General features: G+C 45.2%; 1 protein-coding gene across 1 annotated transcript in view; it reads right to left on the bottom strand.

The window, feature by feature from the left end:
• Positions 1-24,122, bottom strand: part of LOC120517762 (glucagon receptor-like) — a 199,094-nt gene that overhangs the window by 39,587 nt on the left and 135,385 nt on the right. The window contains exon 2 of the mRNA XM_039740234.1: positions 5,546-5,680. Coding sequence (XP_039596168.1) covers positions 5,546-5,596 — 51 coding nt within the window. The 5' untranslated portion in view covers positions 5,597-5,680. The remainder of the gene's footprint in view (positions 1-5,545; positions 5,681-24,122) is intronic.

Genomic DNA, 24,122 nt, shown 5'->3' on the forward strand with positions numbered 1-24,122 from the left:
ACCTCTCTCTTTTATTATAAATTTATAATTATTTATTTAGTATAAATGGGCTGGGAGGGACCCTTGGGTCCACCAGTGGGGAGCATTGGGAATATAAGGCCAGGGTATTAAGAGGGCTGCAGCTGGCCAAGAAATACTGCAAGTTCAAGTTCAGCATCAGGTGTACTCAGTACAACAAATTTCTTCAAAAGATTCAACAACTCTCTGCAGGATAGTGCCCATTATATCATATTAAAAATATGAACTATTAAAAAACAAAATAACATACATACAGTTGAATCAGAAACATTCAGACTCCTTCATTCTCTGCACACTTTACAATGTTCTAAATTTCATTTTAAATTTAAATTTGCCATTTCTTCCCATCCGACTACACTCAGAAACGCATAATGACAAAGTGAACTCTTGTTTTCAGAAAGGCCCACAAACTTCTTAAAAATCAAAGACTGAAATCTCTCGTATTCACCTTAAAGGATTGGCGTCCGTGTGCCTGTGTGTTCTTCTGTGTCTCAGTCATTCCAACAGATCATAAACATTAACCCTTCTTTTACAAATCCCATACCAAATGGAAAATAACAGACACATATGAATTGCGCTTTTCATTCCAGCAGATGGTGCATCACAAACATTAACACTGCTTTTATGAATCCCATACCAACTGGCAAACAACAGAGATACATGCGTTGCATTTGTCAATCCAACAGATGGCACAAACAACTGTAGTATAATATACACTGCATTTAACATTCCAACAGATGGTGCATCACAAACATTAACACTGATTTTACAAATTCCATACCAAATGGCAAATAACAGACACACATGCATTGCATGTCTCATTCCAACAGATGGCACATCACAAACATTTGCCGTATAAAATGCATTGTATCCAACATTCCAACAGAGGGGGGCATCACAGACATTTGTAATAATTCATTTTGTTTCTAAAAATGATTCTGATGTGCCATCTGTTGGAATGACAAATGCAGTGTATTTTATTACAACATGCATTAGAAAATACATTCCAGTAGTTGGTGCACAACAAATGTTAATGAAGAGGTTTACATCGATTACTTAGATTTCAACCCATCTTAGACAGGTAGCATGGCTAGTCCACCTTTAAAAATGACAAGTGTCCGTGTATCTGTTTGTCAGTCTGGTTGCTATAGCTCTATCTTTCCAACATATGGTACATAACAATCAATTGTAATAATAAAATGTATTGCATTTGTTATTCCAACATATGGTGCACCACAAACATTTGTAATAATAAAATGCATTGCATTTGTCATTTCAACAGATGGTGCATCACAAACATAAACACTTTTTGCAAATCCCATCCCAAATAGCATATAACAGAGGCATATGCATTGTAATTGTCATTCCAACACATGGCGATTCAGAAACATTTACAGTAATGCTTATTATTACTACAAATCCTAAAGCATATGGCCAAGAGAGCACTGGTATGGCTTCTGGAAAAGTCTCTTGAGTATCCTTGAGCAGCCCAGCCAAAGCTACATAGAGCATGTGTGGAGAGACCTGAAGATGGCAGCTTACAGACGCGTCTCATCCAATCTAACAGAACTTCAGAGAGTCTGCCAGGAAGAATGAGATAAACTGCCCAAATCTAGGAGTGCAAAGCTTGTAGAAGACCAAGATAACTCAAAGCTGGAATTGCTGCTCAAGGGGCTTCTACAAAGTGCTGAATTAAGAATCTGAATACTTATATTTTTAATAAATCTGCAACCCTTTTTGAACGCATGTGCTCCCTTTGTCATTACGGGTTGTTGAGTGTAGACTGATGGGCAAAAATGGCAACTGTATCTATTTAAAATGAAATCTACAAGACAATAAAGTGTGCAGGACGTGAAGGAGTCTGAATGCTTTCTGAGTACTGTACATAGAATGAGACACAAACAGATATACAAGATGAAGAAGTACAGAGCTGTTACTGTGGCTGTCATTATGTTATTGTTATTATGGCTGCTCAGTCACCTTCTGACCTGCTGACAGAAACTGTCCCTGAATCCACTGCTGTGAGTGCCAATGGCCCCAGAGGGAGAAGTGAGAGACGCGTCCGTGCAGGATGGCCGGGGTCTTTAATTATCCTGTTTGTCTTTCTAAGGCAGCGAGTGTTGTGTGTGTCCGGAACAGAGGGCAGCTGGGGGGCCGGTAATGTCCTTCAGCACCATCTCACGAGCAGATGGCCATGCCAGGATGTTAACGCAGACAGCGAGGATGGGCTCTGCTGGGCCCCTGTAGAAGAGCTGAATGGCGAGATCTGAGCCGCATTCAGACATTAGAGGACGTAAAGGTGCTTGCTGAGCCTTCTGGACATGAGCCGTAACGTGCTGTGCCCACGTCAGTTCACCAGTGACGGTTTAAAGCTATAGTACATGCCCACAACGTAGATGGGAGAGCAGTCCGTGTTCTGAAGCCTCTGACCAGCTTCTTGATTTTAGCTGAGATTGTTTCCAAAAATCGAACTGAATGGAGTTTGTATCCGGAGAGCTCGATAACAACGCTGAGTTTTCGGTTTTGAATGAGACACAAACTCAGACGGCAGAGGAGTGCATGACGCTGACATTTATATCTTTACACCCGAGACGTGAGCGATGCATGTCCATCACGGCCAATACTTTAGGCCTTTCCAGTATTAACCAGTCCACCGGTGATCCCAAGGACTTCAGACCAGTTGCTCTTCCTTCACACATCATGAAGACCTCTGAGTGGTCCTAAAACAGCTCTGACCCCCGGTGTCAGAACATCTGGATCCTCTGTAGTGTGCCTATCAGTGTGCAGGATACTCTCATCTCGACGCTCCACTTTGGGCAAAGCTGACACCACAGTCAGGCTCATGGTCCTCAATTTCTCCAGTGCTTTAAAGACCGATCTGCCTCACCAACTGGAGAAGAAGCTCAAGGCTTTGAATCTTGATGCATGGATCATGGACCAGCTAACCAACAGACACCAGTTTGTGAGGCTGAGGGGCTCAGCGTCAGACATGATGGTGTGAAACACTGGGGCACCTCAGGGGTCTGTCCTGTCCTCTACACCACAGACTACCAGCACTTGCCATCTACAGAAACGTTCAGAGGACTCGTCTATCGTAGGCTGTGTTAATAATGGAGATGAGTCAGCGCTCAGGAAGGTCACAGAGGACTTTATCTCCAACAACATGACATCAGCAAGACAAAAGAGCTGCTGGTGGACCTCCAAGACGCCTCTGAGACTAGTCATTATTCCATGGAACTGGTGCAGAGCAACAAGTACCGCCAAACTGGACTGAGCAGACTGGACTTGCTAAGGAAACCCCAATCTTAGGATGTGTGCTGGAAATGTTCTACCAGTCCATAGTTGCCAGTGTGGTGCTCTACGCTGCTGCACCCTGGAGTAGCAAATGGAGCTGAAAAGAAGCAGGAAGGCCTACTCCATCACGGGGCCATCCCTGGACACACTGTGACAGAAAAGGGGACAGTGGCAAAATTGGATGCCATCACAACAAATGTCCTCACTCTCTCTTGTAACACTATTAGCCACAGGCTCATTCCTCCACCATGGTGTGCTAAGAAGCACCTCTGGGGGTCTTTCCTGCCCACTGCTATCAGGCAATTCAATGTGCTCATTCATTTGATTATTGATTGATTGATTGGCTATATTATTGACTTCCAATACAACTCGGAGTCCTGCCACGTGCAAAAGTTCACTGACGACACTGCTATGGTGGGCTGCATCAGGAGTGGGCAGGAGGAGGAGTATAGGAAGCTGATCAAAGACTTTGTGAAATGGTGCGACTCAAACCACTTACACCTGAATACCAGCAAGACCAAGGAGCTGGTGGTGGATTTTAGGAGGCCCAGGCCCCTCATGGACCCTGTGATCATCAGAGGTGACTGTGCAGAGGGTACAGACCTACAAATACCTGGGAGTGCAGTTGGATGATAAACTGGACTGGACTACCAATACTGATGATCTGTACAAGAGAAGACAGAGCCGACTATACTTCATTAGAAGACTGGCGTCCTTCAACATCTGCAATAAGATGCTGCTGATGTTCTACCAGACGGTTGTGGTGAGCGCCATCTTCTACACGTTGGTGTGCTGGGGAGGCAGCATAAAGAAGAGGGACGCCTCACGCCTGGACAAACTGGTAAGGAAGGCAGGCTCTGTTGTAGGCACGGAGCTGAACAGTTTGACATCCATGGCAGAGCGACGGGCGCTGAGCAGACTCCTGTCAATCATGGAGAATCCACTCCATTCACTGAACAGGATCATCTTCAGACAGAGGAGCAGCTTCAGCGACAGACTGCTGTCACCATCCTGCTCCACTGACAGACTGAGGAGACCCCACACTATGCGACTCGGGGGGTAAACGTTAACATTATACAAAGTTATTGTCTGTTATACCTGCATTGTTATCACTCTTAAATTTAATATTGTTCTTTATCGGTATGCTGCTGCTGGAGTATGGGAATTTCCCCTTGGGATTAATAAAGTATCTATCTATCTATCTATCTATCTATCTATCTATCTATCTATCTATCTATCATATAGTGCCTTTCCTATCTATCTATCTATCATATAGTGCCTTTCATAGCTATCTATCTATTATCTGTCCTGTGAGTTTGTATTCTTGTTTTTTGTTTCCGCTGCTGTGTGCATCTGAATTTCTCCATGAGATTAATAAAGTTTTATCTCATCTAATCTTAAAGGAACCTTAGAGGTGCTTTCATGGACACCACAGAACTGGAGATGTTGGCCACAATCCGGATTTATTTGCATTTGCTCCATCTTGCTCACATTGATTTTGTAGGTCAGCCAGAGTAGCGACTTACTGAGTTCCCTCACGTCGCTGCTGCTGCGTTCTTTCCTGGTTGACTCCCATAAATGTTCAACCGTCGGCCTGATCCAAGTCATTTCACCGTTATTCAGTGTTCCCTTGCCATCCCGAAGTTGAATAATGAAGCTCTGCTGAGTGGCACTTTTACATAAGCGAATAGGAATGCAGCCAGTATGTCACCTTGGAGGACTTCTGCTCTACTGCGGTGGTCATCTGACAGTGGTCTGCAGTTAAGAACTTTGCTGTTCAAGTTCTCATGGAAGGCTCATGTTGCTTGCACCAAGTTTTTTGTGAAATTCCATAACGTGGGAGAATTGCAAACGTGACGTCCCGTTGCCTCCAGTTGTGAGTAACGCCGCTGCTCCCTTCCGCTAACTTGAGATCTCAACGTGAGTGAATGTCAGGGTCTTGCGTATCGTTTTATTAAAATGTTCAGACATGTCTGTATTGTCAATTTTGATGTGTGCGTGATGAGGGAGTGCCGATTGTAGATTGCGAATTGGGCACAGGGTCTTGTGTTTCCACCTGTCTCCTTTTGAGGCAGCGCCATCGGTTTCTGCCATGTGACCCAGCTGTAGCAGGACAAGATCTGCTCACCACAGCCATAAACTGGACAAAACCGGCCCACGGAATAAACGAATGAACGTCTTGATAGCAGAAATGGCTCCCATTCCAACACCCCGACTCACCACATTTGCTTACCTGAATGTTGACTGAGAAAGCTAGAAGGGTAAGAACAAAGACCTGAGACATCCTGCTGGCGTCCTGGATCGGATTAAACGCCCCCAAGTGCTCCTCACGTTCATAGAGGACCTTTGCGAGAGATTACTGAAAAGCCTGAAAGCAAAACAAGGAGGGAGTTTAGGGACGTGGAGCATTCAGGATCAGTCATTGAACACCCACGGTGGCCCAGCAGGATGAGATGCTCTCCATACAAAACCAAACCCATCCTCGGCCGCCTTTCTATCTTTCGGACAGACTTACCTTGCATGCTTTTGTCGATGAAGGCGACGTCGGAGAACGGAACGAAATCTGAAACGTTTCTGCAAAAAACACCTTTACCATGGAAACATTTTTGGCTAAAACGTTTCAAATTCCATTCTGTTCCAGTCTTGAAAACCTCAGCCTAGATGAAAATCTCCACAAATGTATATTTTTGACTTAATTCGTTATGGGGGGATGGTATAAAAAGCTACACACTTTTACATAATTGGATGAACATATTGGTAATAGTTGCTTCACTTTGTGCGTCTTTGTAAAACAGAATGGGCTGACCAGCAGTTTCAACTGAGCCACCCTGCCTTTCTACCGTGTGGATAGATTGCTGAAAAAGACATTGGTGTCAAATTATGTATAATTCATGATCGAAAAGGCTAATTGTCCACTGAGATGCCCAGTAAAGAGAAATGAGATGGGGGCTTAATAAGAATTTAACACATGTGTAACTGTCTCAGTCTCTGACCCTAACCTGATAGTGGCAGAACTGGGAACCTGCAAGGATTTACCTCAATCACTGGATCCCACAAAGGTTAGGTGTGAGTGCCTGCCTGCAATATCCTAGTTCCTAGCAATACAGATCCCACATAAGTCCATTTATACTTACTTGAATGGGCCATTACGTGGAGACCATAAGACCCTGTTTTGAAAGACTGATGTAAGTGCCTGCCTGCCACACGCTGGTTCCTAGCAATCCATGATCTCATATAAATCCCTGTACATTTACTTGAGCTTGGATCCCATACACCAATGTTTTGAAAGTCAGATGTGAGTGCCTGCCTAAAACACACTTGTTACTAGCTATTCATGACCCAATGTGCGTCCCTTTACACTTATTTGACAGTACCCTTACTTGCCTCCAATTCCTAACATTACGGATCCCATATAAGCCCCTTTACATTTACTTGAAAGTGTTATTACGTGGAGCCCATAAGACCCTGTTTTGAAAATCAGATATGAGCGCCTGCCTACCACACGCTAGTTACTAGCAATTCAGGATCCCATAGAAGTCCCTTTGCACTTATTGTGATAGTGGCCTTACTTGTTTTGAAAGTCAGGTATGAGTGCCTGCCTACAATATCCTAGTCCCTAGTAATCCATGATCCCACATAATTCCCTTTATACTTGAAAGTGCCATTACGTGGAGCCCATAAGACCCGGTTTTGAAAATCAGATGTGAGCGCCTGCCTACCACACACTAGTTACTAGCAATCCATGATCCCATATAAATCCCTTTACATTTACTTGAGCTTGGATCCCATACACCTTGTTTTAAAAGTCAGATGTGAGTGGCTGCCTACCACACACTAGTTACTAGTAATTTATGATCCCACAGAAGTCCCTTTGCACTTATTTGACAGTACCCTTACTGCCCTCCAATTACTAGCAATACGGGTCCCATATAAGTCCCTTTACATTAAGTTGAAAATGCCACCATGTGCAGCCCATAAGACCATGTTTTGAAAATCAGGTGTGAGTGCCTGCCTACCACACACTAGTTCCTAGCAATCCATGATCCCATATACTGTAAATCCCTCTACATTTACTTGGACTTGGATCCCATACACCATGTTTTGAAAATCAGATACAATTGCCTGCCTAAAACACACTAGTTCCCGATGTGCAGGTAAAGGTGAGTTAGTGTGCTTGCTGACCTTATCAGAGGATGGTTTAAGTCAATTCTGGAGGCTTTGAGATGTGAGTAAAAGGAACAAGATTGTTTAGCTGCTCATTGTAAAGTGGTCATAAGGAAGGAGGTGAGGATGTAGTCAAAGTATCAAGACTTGAAATATGAGGGTAAGTTAATAATTACCCATTGTGCTAATTTTCTTGGCATTGGCTGTAAAGCTTTCCCCACACAGATCTGGACACATGCCATGACTGTGGTCACAGTGGTCAGGTTTCACACTTGATCAGTCCATTTTTCTTGTTGTGTCTTTGGAGTAAATATAGCAGCTTCTCTCAGTTCTTGCTGTTTTTTTATGGGATGAGGATGTTCCAGGGGCCAACATCCTTAGCGTTTTGTCAGAACCATGGCATGGTCTTGTTCAAATGTTGTTGCCAGTAGTAGATGTGGACTGGCTTCCCATTCCTTCATGTCTGACCATTTTTGAACTTCTCAATTCATTTGTAAACAATCCACCATGATGAAACACAGCCTCCAAATCGTGAAGAAAGCCTTGCAAAGATCTGGGCCACCCGTGTACCTTCAACCCATAGATAGCAGATCACTGCTCACGGCTTGTGGTGCAAATGGTCCATGCTGACTCATAGATAACAACAAGAGAAACTCACTGAACAAGGTCAAACATTTACCACTGTGCTCATAGGCACACCATGTTTATACACGTCCACGTGCATGTTCTCCCCGTGTCTGCGTGGATTTCCACCAACAGTCCAAAGACATGCAGGTTAGGTGCATTGGCGATTCTAAACTTTCCCTTGTGTGTGTGTGTGTGTGTGTGTGTGCACCCTGAGGTGGGCTGGCGCCCCGCCTGGGATTTGTTTCCTGCCTTGCGCCCTGTGCTGGCTGGGATTGGCTCCAGCAGACCCCAGTGACCCTGTAGTAAGGATATAGCGGGTTGGATAATGGATGGATGGATGGATATGAAAGGAACATCCGGCCGATCTTTAATCCTGTCACTCCAATTACCCGCTGGTCACAACCCTAGGAGCCAGTCTTCCCCGTGTCCCATTGGCCCTACACAGTTCCCAAAACATACAGAAAAGAAAAACACCTCAAAAATTCACTCTTCTTCCTCCTCCACTCCTCCTAGGCAGCTTTGTCCTCCTCCTCCCGACTCCAGCTCCCTGAATGGAGTGAGGTGGCGGCCCCTTTTATAATGCACCCGGATGTGCTTCAGGTGCTCCCCGATAATCTCCCTGCAGCACTTCCAAGGCTCTTTAGTCCTTTGGGCACCCCTTGGCGGTGGCCATGGATCCCCACAGGGTTAAGCCTTCCAGTTCCGTGGCTGCCAGACAATCCAGGATGGCTGCTCTCTTGCGGACTAGGGGAAGGAATTGCCCCTCTCACGGTCCCCTGCTTCTCCAGGCCTCCCAGTGGGGCAAGGTTCCCGGCCGTGCAGGAAAAATCCGCAAAACAACAAATGCACGCCCATTCAAAGTGTCACCTCGCCTTCCCTGCCAGGTCGTATTTTTGCCAGGTCAAAACTATCTTCTAAGTGGCTCAGCCGGTGGGCGGTTTATTTCTACTTTGAATAGTTGCTGCAGAAATTAATTTAGAGGATACTTTACAAAAATGATAAAAAAATGGTTCCCCTGCACATTAAAATGTTTGCGCCTTAGGTTTTTTATTCTGTCATGATGTGTCCACTTGTTGAAAAGGCAAAATATTATTCATGTGTTGTATCCCTTTAATTAGTTGTCCTTGATTTATTAGTTATTGTGATTGGCCTGCGCTGAGCTGGAACTTGGCCAATCACAGGGCTTCACGTTGAACCTTATAGATTAGTTTGGTGGCGTCTGAGCAGTAGAGTAGAAGCTTCATTTGTTAAATGTGAAAGTTTGCTTAATTATTTATAAAGTAAGTGGAATTTAACTGTTTGTCCTTAAAGTATATTGTTTATGTGTTTAAATTTGTAATTTGGATATATATATTGTTGCGGATGCCAGGGGCGACGACCCGGCCGGGACACCTTGGAGGACCGGAAGTGGGCGTGTGCCCATCTGGGATGACGTGGGGGCCGCCTTCCTGGTTGCTTTGGGGGCTACGGGTTCAGGGCATGGAAGCCCCACCCTGTAGGGGCCCGTGGTCACCGCCAGGAGGCGCCCCAATGCCTTGGGAACTTGTGACCTCAGCACTTCCACCACACCAGGAAGTGCTGGGGGGAAGATTTAGATGGATACCCGGAGAGCTGCCGGGGGAACATCCGGCACTTCCGCCACGTTGGGGCGTGGCCAACGAGGGAATGCCGGGAACCACCTGGAGCTCATCCGGGAGCGTATAAAAGGGGCCGTCTCCCTTCACTCAGGGCTGGAGTCGGGTGGAAGCAGGACAAGGCACGTGAGGAGTGTGGAGGCGGCCCGAAGAGAGGCATTTGTGAGGCCAGGACTGTGTGTTGGGGTTTGTGCACATTGAACTGGGTCTGAGTGACCATTATTTGTAAATATTGTATATAATAAATACGTGTGGTGGTGAAGAACAACATGTCCGCCTGTCTGTGTCCGGGTCGGCTCCACAATATATATTTTAGTACAGTTTCTAAATATAGACATTTGAGGAAACTAAAGTATAGTTGAGCAGACGCTAATTGGAGTTTCACACTGTGACTGGGGCTTGGCGCCCTTACCTAGCCGGGACGCCCCTACACACTATATTCAGGGGGAACAGCCATGGACGTTGCAATACCTCCCCCTGAACGCTAGTTGGGTGAAACAGTATATCGGGTTCCCGCAGGGCATCCTGGGAATTGGAGTTGGGTGCAGCCCTGTTGGGTCCAGCAGGTACCACCAGGGGGCGCTATATTTGGGACTCCTGAGCCCATGAGGGCAGCCAATCCATTATACCCAGAAGCGAAGTAGGAAATGAGGGATGAAGCACCTGGAGCACTTCCGGGTTAATTATAAAAGGAGCCAGCGACCACCACTCAGTGGCCAGAGTCGGGTGGAAGGAGGACGAAGCTTGGTGAGGAGCGGTGGAGTGAGAAGAGGAAAGTGTATTGTGTGCTTGGGACTGTGTTGGGCTAGTGAGACACGGGGAAGATGTGTCTCACAGCTGAAGAAAAATAAAAATGTATTTAATTTTATACGCGCCTCCTGTGTCCAATCTGTGTCGGGTCGGGCGCTATATAGCGCCTTTCTTACAACACATATTGTTTGTTATACAATTACAGTATTACGGTTTCCTCATGTATAATATGTATATATGTTAAGAATAATTACTTATTTAAGTTGAGGAAATGCTTCATGGTTTAACATTCTAGTAATTTCCTGATATTGATGTTATCTTGACTGTAGCATGCCATCTACTGGATAAATAAAGTACCTGTTAATGACTAATGTTAACATTGGCAAACTTAAGAGAAAGAAACTGGGATAGCTAATTTATGTTTATTATTTATTAAGATGATACCTTCACATTTGTATAAGTTTGGAAGAAATTAATAAATAGAATTTGGACCGGATGTGTGTAGTGGTTGTAATTTAAACCTGAACCGATTTAATTCTTCACTTCACCACTGCTTTTGAAGAGCTTGTGGATACTCAGAGCCCAGAGCTAGAGATGTCCAAATCGAGATAAGTTAATAAGGACGTATGGACAGGTGCAACTTTTAGACATTTTTTCACAAAACATCCATCTATTATCCCACCCGCAATATCCTAACTACAGGGTCACGGGGGTCTGCTGGAGCCAATCCCAGCCAACACAGGGCGCAAGGCAGTAAAACAAACCCTGGGCAGGGTGCCAGCCCACCACAGGGCACACATACACGGGACAATTTAGGATCGCTAATGCTCCTGACCTGCATGTCTTTGGACTGTGGGAGGAAAGCCACGCAGACACGGGGAGAACAGGCAACACTAGAACCCGGTCTCCTAACTGCGAGGCAGCAGCGCCACCCACTGCGCCACCGTGCCACCCTTCACAAAACATGACATTATCAATTCCACAGTAGAGTTACGAATTTATTTACATGGTTTTGTGTTTTCTCCTGTTTGATGTACGGTGTCGGTCCTTGCATGATATGTTTCCTTTTACCATTTTTATTACTTTTTTTTTTTTTTTTGAAAAAAGAAAACAATGTCATTCCAAATATATAAAACTACTGTTCCAGTGATAAAATCACAAATCATAAGAGGCTTATATATCATAATTAAAGATACATTGATGCATTCTGTATAGGTAGAGGAGAAATTATTACCAAGATGAGTTCACCTTACCTTAAATGTTTAAACATTATTGAGCGCATTTGTCACTGTATGCCTTTCTCTCTTCATAAGAGTTTCAAAATCAAATCAAAATATCAAAACTTGATATAAAAAAACCCAGGGATGAGACGAGACTTTTTCAGAGAGATAATTTCAAGTCCCGTGAGACGATACTTTATGCCAGGAGATTTAACCAGGCTCACGGTCCACTCAACCTCTCATTCGTGTGAATGCTATCGTCTGACACGGGTCCTGTGCTCTCCGCTCTTATACATTTTTATGTTTTCCTCATTTTAATACAAGACATACATGTGGTATAGCGGGGTCCACAGCTCATGTCAAAGGGCCATTTTTAAAATAAATAATCTTCACGCTCGCGGCTTAGCAAGGGGGCATGGTGGTTGTGTGGCTGAAGCGGTTGTTTCCTTGTAGCTCCCTAGTTGGAATAAGTTCTTTTGTAATTGCAGCATTTTAAATAACCGAAAACTATATAAATATGATATTAAAAGGCAATATCCCTCCCATAGTGATACGGCAGCAAAAATCACATAAGAGAAAATAACTCAGCTTTCTTTACTGACGATTTACGCGGCATTACAGATGAGAAGCCTATAGCAAGACAATACCAAGGTGGCATCTTGATCTACACAGTCTGCCATCTTTAGTTGCTGCGCTGGAAGGCTTTTCAGGGCGAATGACGTTATCACCGATCCGTCCATCGGCTTTGAAGTCTTTTTATACTGTCTTCTCCACGTGCAGGACCTTACAGTTGTGCTTGAAAGTTTGTGAACCTTTTAGAATTTTCTATATTTCTGCATAAATATGACCTAAAACATCATCAGATCTTCACTCAAGTCCTAAAAGCAGATAAAGAGAAACCAGTTAAACAAATGAGACAAAAATATTATACTTGGTCATTTATTTATTAAGGAAAATGATCGAATATCACATATTTGTGAGTGGCAAAAGTATGTGAACCTTTGCTTTCAGTATCTGCTGTGACCCCCAATAACTACAACTAAACGTTTCCGGTAACTTTTGCTCATTCCTGCACACCGGCTTGGAGGAATTTTCGCCCACTCCTCCGTACAGAACAGCTTCAACTCTGGGATGTTGGTGGGTTTCCTCACATGAACTGCTCTCTTCAGGTCCTTCCACAACATTTCCATTGGATTAAGGTCAGGACTTTGACTTGGCCATTCCAGAACATTCACTTTATTCTTCTTTAACCATTCTTTGGTAGAACGACTTGTGTGCTTAGGGTCGTTGTCTTGCTGCATGACCCACCTTCTCTTGAGATTCAGTTCATGGACAGATGTCCTGACATTTTCCTTTAGAATTCTCTGATATAATTCAGAATTCATTGTTCCATCAATGAAGGCAAGCCGTCCTGGCCCAGATGCAGCACAACAGGCCCAAACCGTGATACCACCACCATGTTTCACAGATGGGAGAAGGTTCTTATGCTGGAATGCAGTGTTTTCCTTTCTCCAAACATAACGCTTGTCATTTAAACCAAAAAGTTCTATTTTGGTCTCATCCGTCCACAAAACATTCTTCCAACAGCCTTCTGGTTTGTCCACGTGATCTTTAGCAAACTGCAGATGAGCATTAATGTTGTTTTTGGAGAGCAGTGGCTTTCTCCTTGCAACCCTGCCATGTACACCATTGTTGTTCAGTGTTCTCCTGATGGTGGACTCATGAATGTGAACATTAGCCAATGTGAGAGAGGCCTTCAGTCGCTTAGAAGTTACCTTGGGGTCCATTGTGACCTCGCCGACTATTACATGCCTTGCTCTTGGTGTGATCTTTGTTGGTCGACCAACAATGGTCTTGAATTTCCTCCATTTGTACACAATCTGTCTGACTGTGGATTGGTGGAGTCCAAACTCTTTAGAGATGGTTTTGTAACCTTTTCTGGCCTGATGAGCATCAACAACTCTTCTTGTGAGGTCCTCAGAAATCTCCTTTGTTCGTGCCATGATACACTTCCACAAACATGTGTTGTGAAGAGCAGACTTTGATAGATTCTGTTCTTTAAATAACACAGGGTGCCCACTCACACCTGATTGGCATCCCATTGACTCGAATTTCACCATCAAACTAACTGATCATCCGTGAGGTTCACATACTTTTGCCACTCACAAATATGTAATATTTGATCGTTTTCCTTAATAAATAAATGACCAAGTATAATATTTTTGTCTCATTTGTTTAACTGGTTTCTCTTTATCTACTTTTAGGACTTGAGTGAAGATCTGATGATGTTTTAGGTCATATTTATGCAGAAATATAGAAAATTCTAAAGGGTTCACAAACTTTCAAGCACCACTGTAGGTTCCAAACAAGGGAAGGAGAGGATTCCATTTCATCTCTAACATACAGAAATAGTCCAAGGCCCATTCTCATAGTTGTACCTTCTCTCTTCAAATGCTTGCCTAGCAGTTCTGAATGCTGAGAGCCCCTGAGTGCTAACTTTGGCCTGTACATGTGAGTGGATTTATAAAATAATTTTTGCACAGAGCACAGTGACATTAAACTTACATTCTTATTACAGCGGCTCCTTGGGAGCTAGTGATGTGGGCATTTCTCACCCACTGTAGGTGCACAGGTGGGAAATCGTCCACATCTGAAATTGTTCCCGGGAGCTGCTGATTTGCCACAGCTGCCACGTCCTCTTCATAAACAGAAGCGCAAGGCGGCCAGGGGAGGAGAAAAAAAAGGAAGGAAAAAGAAAGATGGAGGTTGCAGGAAAGCAGGAAGCAGCGTGGAGAGACGGCCGGTGTGAGCGAACGAGTGAGTGAGCGAGAGAAGGATCGCAGGCAGGCAGCTGGACAGTTGAGCCCTAGCAGGGGTGTTTGGCCACCAACTAGGGCAGCTGGAAGTGGTCGCTCCCACTGAGCATTTTATGGAGGAACAGGAGTGACCGGCAGTAGGATGGCTGGCCGCGTAAGGCCGAGAAGGCAGCAGGAGTCGAGAGGCTTGGGTGGTGAATTCCCTGATGTGAGCATCCTGGTTGTTAGGGAAGCCAAGTCTAGATCTGAAGAGTGCTAGACCGAAGCCAGGGATCGGGAAGCCTCCAGACCAATTGAGTAGTAAGTATTGAGTAAGGGCAACTCCCCTGTTGAGAAGCCAGACGGGAGCGTGAAGCGAACCCACATCATCACAATACAATCTATTCGTTTCCTTTTAATGTAGTCCTTTTCTGGACAATAATTTTATACGTTCTAGATGAAACGTCGACTAAGCGAAGAAGAAAGGGCAGCGCATCGATAAGAGGCCCAAAAAGCGGTGGAGAGAAAAGAATTCTAAAAAGAACAAAAATTAAACTTTTAAAAGTGCAAATTCGGAAAATAAGGAAAGTTCTAATCAGCCCGGACCAAGTGGAATTGAAAGCCTAACAGGTCCAAGCAGGGGTGGAAATAAAAGACAAAATAGAACGTCGAAAAAAATTCAAAAACATTGGCGTGATATGCATGAAGAACAGGTCAGAGATTATGAAAGGACCAAAATTCTAAAGTCTCAAAAAACTAATAGTAAAGATCGCATTAGCGCTAACAAACAGAAATAATTACTCAGTGGAATAACAGAACAGCGAAAAGAGATTGAATATATAGTGGCGAGTGGCTGAGGGTGGTACCCCGCCGAGACACCCAGAAGGACCGGAGGAGGGCTTACGCCTCCTCCAGACCACGAGGGGGTGACCACCCTGGTGGATTTGGAGACCACAGGAACAGAGCTTAGAAACTCAACCCTATAGGGGCCTGTGGTCACCACCAAGGGGGCGCCCGGATGCCTGAGGAGCCCTGGCCCTCAACACTTCTGCCACACCCGGAAGTGCTGGGGGGAAGAAGACCAGGGACACACGGAGTGCTTCCGGGTGCACAGCCGGCACTTCCGCCACACCTGGGAGTGCTGGCAGAAGGTTATCGGGAGACACCTGGAGCTCGTCTGGGTGAGGATAAAAGGGGCTGCCTCCCTCCGTTCGATGGCTGGAGTCGGGAGCGGAGTAGACAAAGTCTTAGAGGAGAGGAACGGAGGCGGGCCTGAAGAACAGAGAGGCATTGTGGGGCCTGAACTTTGGGGGAGTACTGGGGTTGTGTGTGCCTCACTTTGTATTGTATTGTACATAGTGTAAATACACGTGTGTTGGGTGATCTAACGATGTCTGCCTGTCTGTCTGTGTACGGGCCAGCTTCCACAATATGGATATGGGTGATATGACAGTATGTAGATATTGTTTGGCTTTAAAGTTTCAATCGGAGACATGTAGATCATCTAATTAGTGTTTCCATCAGGGAAAAGAAGTGATTCTTCCCAATGAAGAGGCGTACCCACGAGAATTAAAAAGATTTGTTATTTGGTGAAAGTGAAATCCACAAACACTACAGGCCAAATATTCGCATCTACAATAATCTGTTTGCGTTCGCACCATTCAATGCTCAAAACGTACATTTACACGATTCAGGACCATACGCTAGGAGAATCTGTGGTCCCGCAACAATTAAAGCTACGACAAGTTTAATTTCAAAGAAACCACAATTCGGCCAGGTGTATATTAATGATCACGGAGAAGCAATGCAACATAGAATCGAACAAGTTAAACGATCGGACGTTTTAGAAATTCTACAGCCAATAATGGATACAAATCCATACGTCCAAATGTATCGCACTGTACACAAAATTTATCTGAAAAACACGGACAAAGAAGTTTTCTTGGATTTCTATATGAATCCGAAACATCACACTCACATAAATAATAAATCAACATGAGAAAAATTCATACAGGCGTCTGTCATAATACAGGGTGAAGTAAGCTGACCTCGGACAATTTCCTGTTTAGGAACGCGTCTGTCACACACAGGAAGGAGGACCTTTCCTTCATTAGGGCCTCATCTGACACATACACAAAACAGAAACGGTTGGCCGATTCACTGAATATAAGATGAAATGCTTAGATAAACGATATTATGCTTATTGATAAGTAAGGGGAATGGAGGAGAAAATAATATAAGCTGACTAGAAAGGGGAATCTGCGCTCTTGTGCCTTGCAATGTATGAATCCAAGTACTCATCTGTGACTGAATAAAAAGCTGATTAATTGAGCTATTTCAATTACTACCACACAGCCAACGCGGGTTTAGCGGTAATCTACGCCCTTTACTTCTTTCTTTTTTCCATTCTGTTAAAGTATGTAAAATATAAGACACCAGACAGAGGAGCTTCTCTTCTGTTCGTGAGGTTCAAAACACACGTGTTTTTTATTCCTCGTCACCACATCCTCTGAATGAGCATTCATCGGCCCACCGACAACATTTTGGCTTGGTGGCTTTTTGTGTCTGTCAAGTCACTCGTCTGTATTTTCAAATTTCGGCCTACCAGCATTTACATTGTTTGGGGCAAATGCCTCAGTTTGGTTTTATTTATTTCTAGCCCAGCGCCAAGGGTGCACCCATTTGAAATGAATTTTCATGAGAGCCAAGCCAAGTATACAGGGAGGCCGATACGTCTCTTTAAGGTTGACTAGAAGGTTTTCACTTTTCTAAGCCTGCCGCTTTCAACGGAGCCTCAATGGCGCGCCGCTCTGCTTAGTTCAATTGTGCTGAAGGCTGCAGTCACTCGTGGCGCCGGTGAGGACACTCTTGAGCTTATGTAACACGACTCGCCTGGTCTGCTGCTCTCGCGTTTTTGTGTGTTGAAGCGCTCAGCCAGTTGCAGACCAGTTGGTCTCAGTTGTTGGGTTTGTCACATTAGACAACCGAACATCACGGGAGTGCACTGCTTATGTAAATAAAGGGGACAGCTAACTGAAAATCGCTGGAAAAGTCTGTAGCGGTGCTACTGGGGATTGAAACTTCACCTCCCAGCAGTCCCTGCAGTGGCTGTTATTGATCATCTTCTGAGGGAGCAGGGGATGTTGGGTACAAGGAGGCCAGTGCAACATTTAAAAGGGGGCCAGTGATACCAAAGAGGAGAGAGAAGTATTTTGTGTTTCGTCTCTGAAGTTCCTTCCGTTCGGATACCTTTGGATTCTTGTTTTTGTCCTCAATCGTCTCTTGTCTTGGGCTATGGTCTCTCTGGGGTCTTCCTGCACATGAGGACTGTCCGTGGATTTGTTGTCATCTTGTGAAGAAAGAAGCGCTCCTGATCCCATTCATCCATCTTTATTTTATCAGGAAATACCAGTAGGGCTATCTTTACATTCCCATTCAACGTGCTGATCTCTGGACTTTCTACCTTTATCATTGCATTTCATCCGTTGCCGTTTTCCATGGACTTAATAGTGAGGTTTGTTTTCGTGTTTATTGTGCATCGCCGTAAAGGGACTGGGGTGGGATCGTTGTTTACATCACATTCTTTATTTGCTGTTTAGCAGTTGCTTTTGTGTCTAAGCTTGTGAGTGTGTACGGGTCGAGCCAAGGCTGGGTGTGTACCTGGAATCTCCACCATAAAAATCAATAAATCACCGTCTCCTCGAGGGTGTGAATCTTTGCGGCACTGGACCATGTGGTGTACGGCTGGGACGCCCCTTTGACACTGGGGTTCGGGGTACACTTCGTCCCCCAAAACATGTGGTGGCAGCCCTCCTGGGTTACATCGGGCCACAGGCCTGGGACTTCAGGGCTCAGCCCTGTTGGGCTCCGTGGCCACCACCGAGAGGAGCTGCACGACCTAATGAGCCCGAATTAGGTTAATTATCACCTGAAGCCCTTCCGGGTGGGCTATAAGACGAGCCTGCAGCCATGACTCGAGGTGCCAGGAGTCAGGAGGAGGAAGAGGACGAAGCTGCCTGGGAGGAGTGGTGGAAGAAGAGTGCGAGTTTTGGGTGTTTTCTTTTCTGTGTGTTTTGGGGACTGTGTAGGGCCTGTGGGACACGGGGAAGATGTGTCCCATGGCTGAAGAATACAAAAATAGACATTTTTGTTTAATTTCAGGGTGGCACGGTGGCACAGTGGGTAGCGCTGCTGCCTCGCTGTTAGAAGACCCGGGTTAGCTTCCAAGGTCCTCCCTGCATGGAGTTTGCATGTTCTCCCTGTGTCTGTGTGGGTTTCCTCCCACAGTCCAAAGACATGCAGGTTAGGTGCGTTGGCAATTCTAAATTGTCCCTAGAGTGTGGTTGGTGTGTGTGTGCGCCCAGCGGTGGGCTGGCACCCTGCCCGGGGTTTGTTCCTTGCCTTGTTGGCTGGGATTGGCTCCAGCAGACCCCCGTGACCCTGTAGTAGGATATAGCGGGTTGGACAATGGATAGATGGATGGATTTTTAATTTCACCTGTGCCTCCATTGTCAGTCTGTGTCGGGTTGGCACCAACAGAGCGCTTATTCCACAATCTCTGCAAGTCGTCCAATGTGACATGCGCTTAACCTGAGTGTGCAGGTTCTCCCACATATTCCGGCTCTTCTCCCTCATTCCGAAGAGGAGTTGATGTCATAACCAGCATTTGTGCCTTGCAACGTGCTGGCATCCCGTCCGCAGTTGGCGCTGCTCTTCAATCACACCATTTGAACTGTTTGGATGGGTTTGCTTTATCATCTTCATAGCACACCTCATCTTCCACCTGCTGTTTGTTAAATTGCGATTACATTTCATCGAGGGGCTCCATCTCTGGCAATTCACACCTCCCCTTTCTCTAAGAACGGCTTGCCAAGGCAAGAATCTAAACACGGAAGAGTTAACTCCTGTTACTTACGCTCCTCTTGTTACTCAGCAGACGGATTCCTGGCTGACCTTTCCCTGTCACATGCGGTTGATTTCTCTCCTGTCAGAGAACAGTTTCATTCTACGCTCGCACGCGGAGAGAGACTGCTGCCTCGGCGGGGTTGAGCCTTCGAAAGCTGACGGAGCGGATCTCGCAGATGAACGCCGTGCTCAGCTTTGCTCGAAATATGTAAATTACGGTGTTAGGGTGTAAGATAATTTAGGAAGGAGAAAGTGGCGGCGAAGAAAAGTGATGCTGATCCAGGTGGAGCAGTTGGAAAAGCAGAAAACAGACTTTTTGGTGGTTCAGGCAATGGCATGTGATCGGCGAAAACGTGTGGGAAGGTAATGGGGTCGGGGGGGATGTCCGGCAGTCAGAGCGGGCTGATTATCTTAACATGGATATCGTTGGAGTTACGACAAACTCCAGACACACAGGCGGCAGTGGCCGGGGTGGCATTCAAGTCTGTGAGTCACCAGCCCTAAATACTGTGAAAATGTAAGCACACCCCATTTTTAACCCCTTGGGACCTATCAAGATTCGATCTTCATTTCAACGGTAGCCTTAGATTAAGGTGATGAAATTGAAAAAATAATAATAATGAAAATTTGAGTTTGCAATAATATATGCAACAAAAAATGAATAGAAATGCTGTTTACGCCTGTGGGAAAAAGTAAGTGCCCCCCTTGGCTCTAAGTAGCTGGTGTTGCCCCCTCATGGAGCTGTACAGCAGTTTCAAGGAGAAAGTTCTTCCCACTCCTCCTTCACGGAGATTTCTTTCCGCAGAGTGATGTTTGAGGGGGGACTGTCTTGTGTGCACAGCTTGTTTCAAATCCACCCTGCCCACATTGCATATCTCAGATCGTTTTATGGCCTTTTCCTCTGTTTTTCTTTTTGTTTTGGACCCTGCGTTTTGGACTCTGTATTGGGAGGCGTTTGAAGGATTCTCAGAAGAAAACGTCCAGTGTGTGCAGAAAGGGGCATTTCAGCAATCCCAAGGACTTCAAACCAGTTGTTTTTTCTTCATATATCATGAAGACCTTTGAGAGGCCTTGATAGGAGCCGTAATGTGTTGTGTGCCCACGTCAGTTCACTGGTGACGGTCGCTCCAAGAACCCTCTTAAGAACATGCCCTCCAAAGTAGATGGGAGAGCAGCCCGCGTTCTGAAGTCTCTGACCAGCTCTTCGATTTTAGCTGAGATTGTTTCCAAAAATCGAAGAATTGAATGGAATTTGTAGCCGGAGAGATCGATAACAACGCTGAGTTTTAGGTTTTGAATGAGACACAAACTTGGACGGTAGACGAGTGCATGACGCTGACATTCATATCTTTACACTTGAGATGTGAGCAATGTACATCGATCATGACCAATACTTTAGGACTTTCCAGTATTAACCAGTCCACCGGTGATCCCAGTTGCTCTTCCTTCATACATCATGAAGACCTCTGAGTGGTCCTAAAACAGCTCTGACCCCCGGTGTCAGAACATCTGGATCCTCTGTAGTGTGCCTATCAGTGTGTAAGATGCCCTCATCTCCCCGCTCCACTGAGTCTATGCCCACTTGTACAAAACCGGCACCACAGTCAGGCTCACAGATTTCTCCAGTGCTTTTATCACCAATCTGCTTCACCGTCTTGGGAAGAAGCTCAAGGCTTTGAATCTTGATGCCTCCACGATCTCCTGGACCACCTGACCAAAAGACAGCATATTTTGAGGCTGAGGGGCTGCGTATCAGACATGGTGGTGTGTAACACTGGGGCACCTCAGGGGTCTGACCTGTCCCCCTTCCTGTTCACTCCTCTACACCCCAGACTTTCAGCACAACACCAGCGCTTCCAGTCTACAGAAATGTTCAGCTGACTCGTCCATCATAGGCTGCATTATTAATGGAGAGGAGTCGGAGCTCAGGAAAGTCATGGAGGACTTGTGCAGGAAAAACCACCTGCAACTCAACATCAGCAAGAGAAAGAAGCTGCTGGTGGGCTTCTGATGTGCCTAGAAGTCTCCAAGACCTCCCACCATTCACGGGGAGGACATGGTGGTGGTGCAGAGCTACAAGTACCAGCAAACTGGACTTGCTAAGGAGACCCCGGTCTTTTGATGTGCTACCCAAAATGTTTTACCAGTGTCCATAGTAGCCAGTGTGGTGTTTGCCTTTGTGGTCTCCTGGGGAACCAACTGGAGGTCAAAATAAGACAACTTATCAGGAAGGCCTGCTCTATCACCGGGCCCACCCTGGACACACTGGAGGCTGTGGTAGAAAAGAGGATGGTGGCAAAATTGAATGCCACCCCTAACCCACAGGCTCATTCCTCCACCACAGTGTGCTAAGAAGCACCCCTGGCGGTCATTCCTGCCCACTGCTATCAGGCAATTCAATGCTTCCACCTGATGTGCTCATTAAGTTTATTGGTATTTATTGATCGATCGATTGATTGATTGGTAGCGTTATTTACCCTGTGAATCTGTCTCCTTTTGTCTTTTTTTACATTTTTACTGCTGTATGCATCTCAGTTTCCCCATAGAATTAATAAATCTTGTCTAATCTAATCTGGATTAACTTTGTGCTCCACAGAGCTTCATTTTGCTTGGAATACATCTTGAGAAGAATCATTCTTTTATTTCATAAAGACTGGCCGCTTGGCCTTATCACTAGCCGGGGTTTGACAGTGGGTTTCCCCCTCTAGTTAACATTCCAAGAAGTGCCTGGAACACTTGGGCCTGCTAGATCATGACACGGTCTGCCCCATTATATGCTGTCCTCCATAAAGATGTGAGCCAAGGATTCAATAAGTACGCATTTGATATCCATTTCTTGAACCGGTTTCCCCACCCTTGGCTTGTTATTTATTTACTTATTTAATTTTTCGACCTGTGATTTTTAGATCTCGGCTTTGTCTCCAGGTTCTCCATTAATGGGCTTGTTTAGATGGCGTCACGCATGTGTGTTCCGAGGATCTCCTTGCTGGCTCATTTAAAGTAAACGGTAACCCACCAGGGACGAGAGGGGTTCTGTTTCCTTCTCTACCCACCAGCTCCCAGAAAGCTCCTAATGAGGGAAATTAGCTCCGCCTCCATCTCTGGAAAAAGGCCGGGTGCCTCCACTGACTCCACGTCCGACAAGTGAGAGCCATTGTTCCGACAGCTTTTGTATTGTACCCTGCACCCTCATGTTCAGTATTGCCAGAAGCCACCTGTTTAAATTTCTAGAAAAATATTGGGGAATTAAAAGGGATTTACCCGGCTGCTGTCCCAAATACAGTGGTATGAAAAACTATTTGCCCCCTTCCTGATTTCTTATTCTTTTGCATGTTTGTCACACAAAATGTTTCTGATAATCAAACACATTTAACCATTAGTCAAATATAACACAAGTAAACACAAAATGCAGTTTTTAAATGATGGTTTTTATTATTTAGGGAGAAAAAAAAATCCAAACCTACATGGCCCTGTGTGAAAAAGTAATTGCCCCCTGAACCTAATAACTGGTTGGGCCACCCTTAGCAGCAATAACTGCAATCAAGCGTTTGCGATAACTTGCAATGAGTCTTTTACAGCGCTCTGGAGGAATTTGGCCCACTCATCTTTGCAGAATTGTTGTAATTCAGCTTTATTTGAGGGTTTTCTAGCATGAACCGCCTTTTTAAGGTCATGCCATAGCATCTCAATTGGATTCAGGTCAGGACTTTGACTAGGCCACTCCAAAGTCTTCATTTTGTTTTTCTTCAGCCATTCAGAGGTGGATTTGCTGGTGTGTTTTGGGTCATTGTCCTGTTGCAGCACCCAAGATCGCTTCAGCTTGAGTTGACGAACAGATGGCGGACATTCTCCTTCAGGATTTTTGGTAGACAGTAGAATTCATGGTTCCATCTATCACAGCAAGCCTTCCAGGTCCTGAAGCAGCAAAACAACCCCAGACCATCACACTACCACCACCATATTTTACTGTTGGTATGATGTTCTTTTCTGAAATGCTGTGTTCCTTTTACGCCAGATGTAACGGACATTTGCCTTCCAAAAAGTTCAACTTTTGTCTTATCAGTCCACAAGGTATTTTCCCAAAAGTCTTGGCAATCATTGAGATGTTTCTTAGCAAAATTGAGACGAGCCCTAATGTTCTTTTTGCTTAACAGTGGTTTGCGTCTTGGAAATCTGCCATGCAGGCCATTTTTGCCCAGTGTCTTTCTTATGGTGGAGTCGTGAACACTGACCTTAATTGAGGCAAGTGAGGCCTGCAGTTCTTTGGACGTTGTCCTGGGGTCTTTTGTGATCTCTCGGATGAGTTGTCTCTGCGCTCTTGGGGTAATTTTGGTCGGCCAGCCACTCCTGGGAAGGTTCACCACTGTTCCATGTTTTTGCCATTTGTGGATAATGGCTCTCACTGTGGTTCGCTGGAGTCCCAAAGCTTTAGAAATGGCTTTATAACCTTAACCAGACTAATAGATCTCAATTACTTCTATTCTCATTTGTTCCTGAATTTCTTTGGATCTTGGCATGATGTCTAGCTTTTGAGGTGCTTTTGGTCTACTTCTCTGTGTCAGGCAGCTCCTATTTAAGTGATTTCTTGATTGAAACAGGTGTGGCAGTAATCAGGCCTGGGGGTGGCTACGGAAATTGAACTCAGGTGTGATACACCACAGTTAGGTGATTTTTTAACAAGGAGGCAATTACTTTTTCACACAGGGCCATGTAGG

The sequence above is a fragment of the Polypterus senegalus genome, chromosome 17, assembly GCF_016835505.1.
Source record: "Polypterus senegalus isolate Bchr_013 chromosome 17, ASM1683550v1, whole genome shotgun sequence".
NCBI classification, from domain to species: Eukaryota; Metazoa; Chordata; class Cladistia; order Polypteriformes; family Polypteridae; genus Polypterus; species Polypterus senegalus.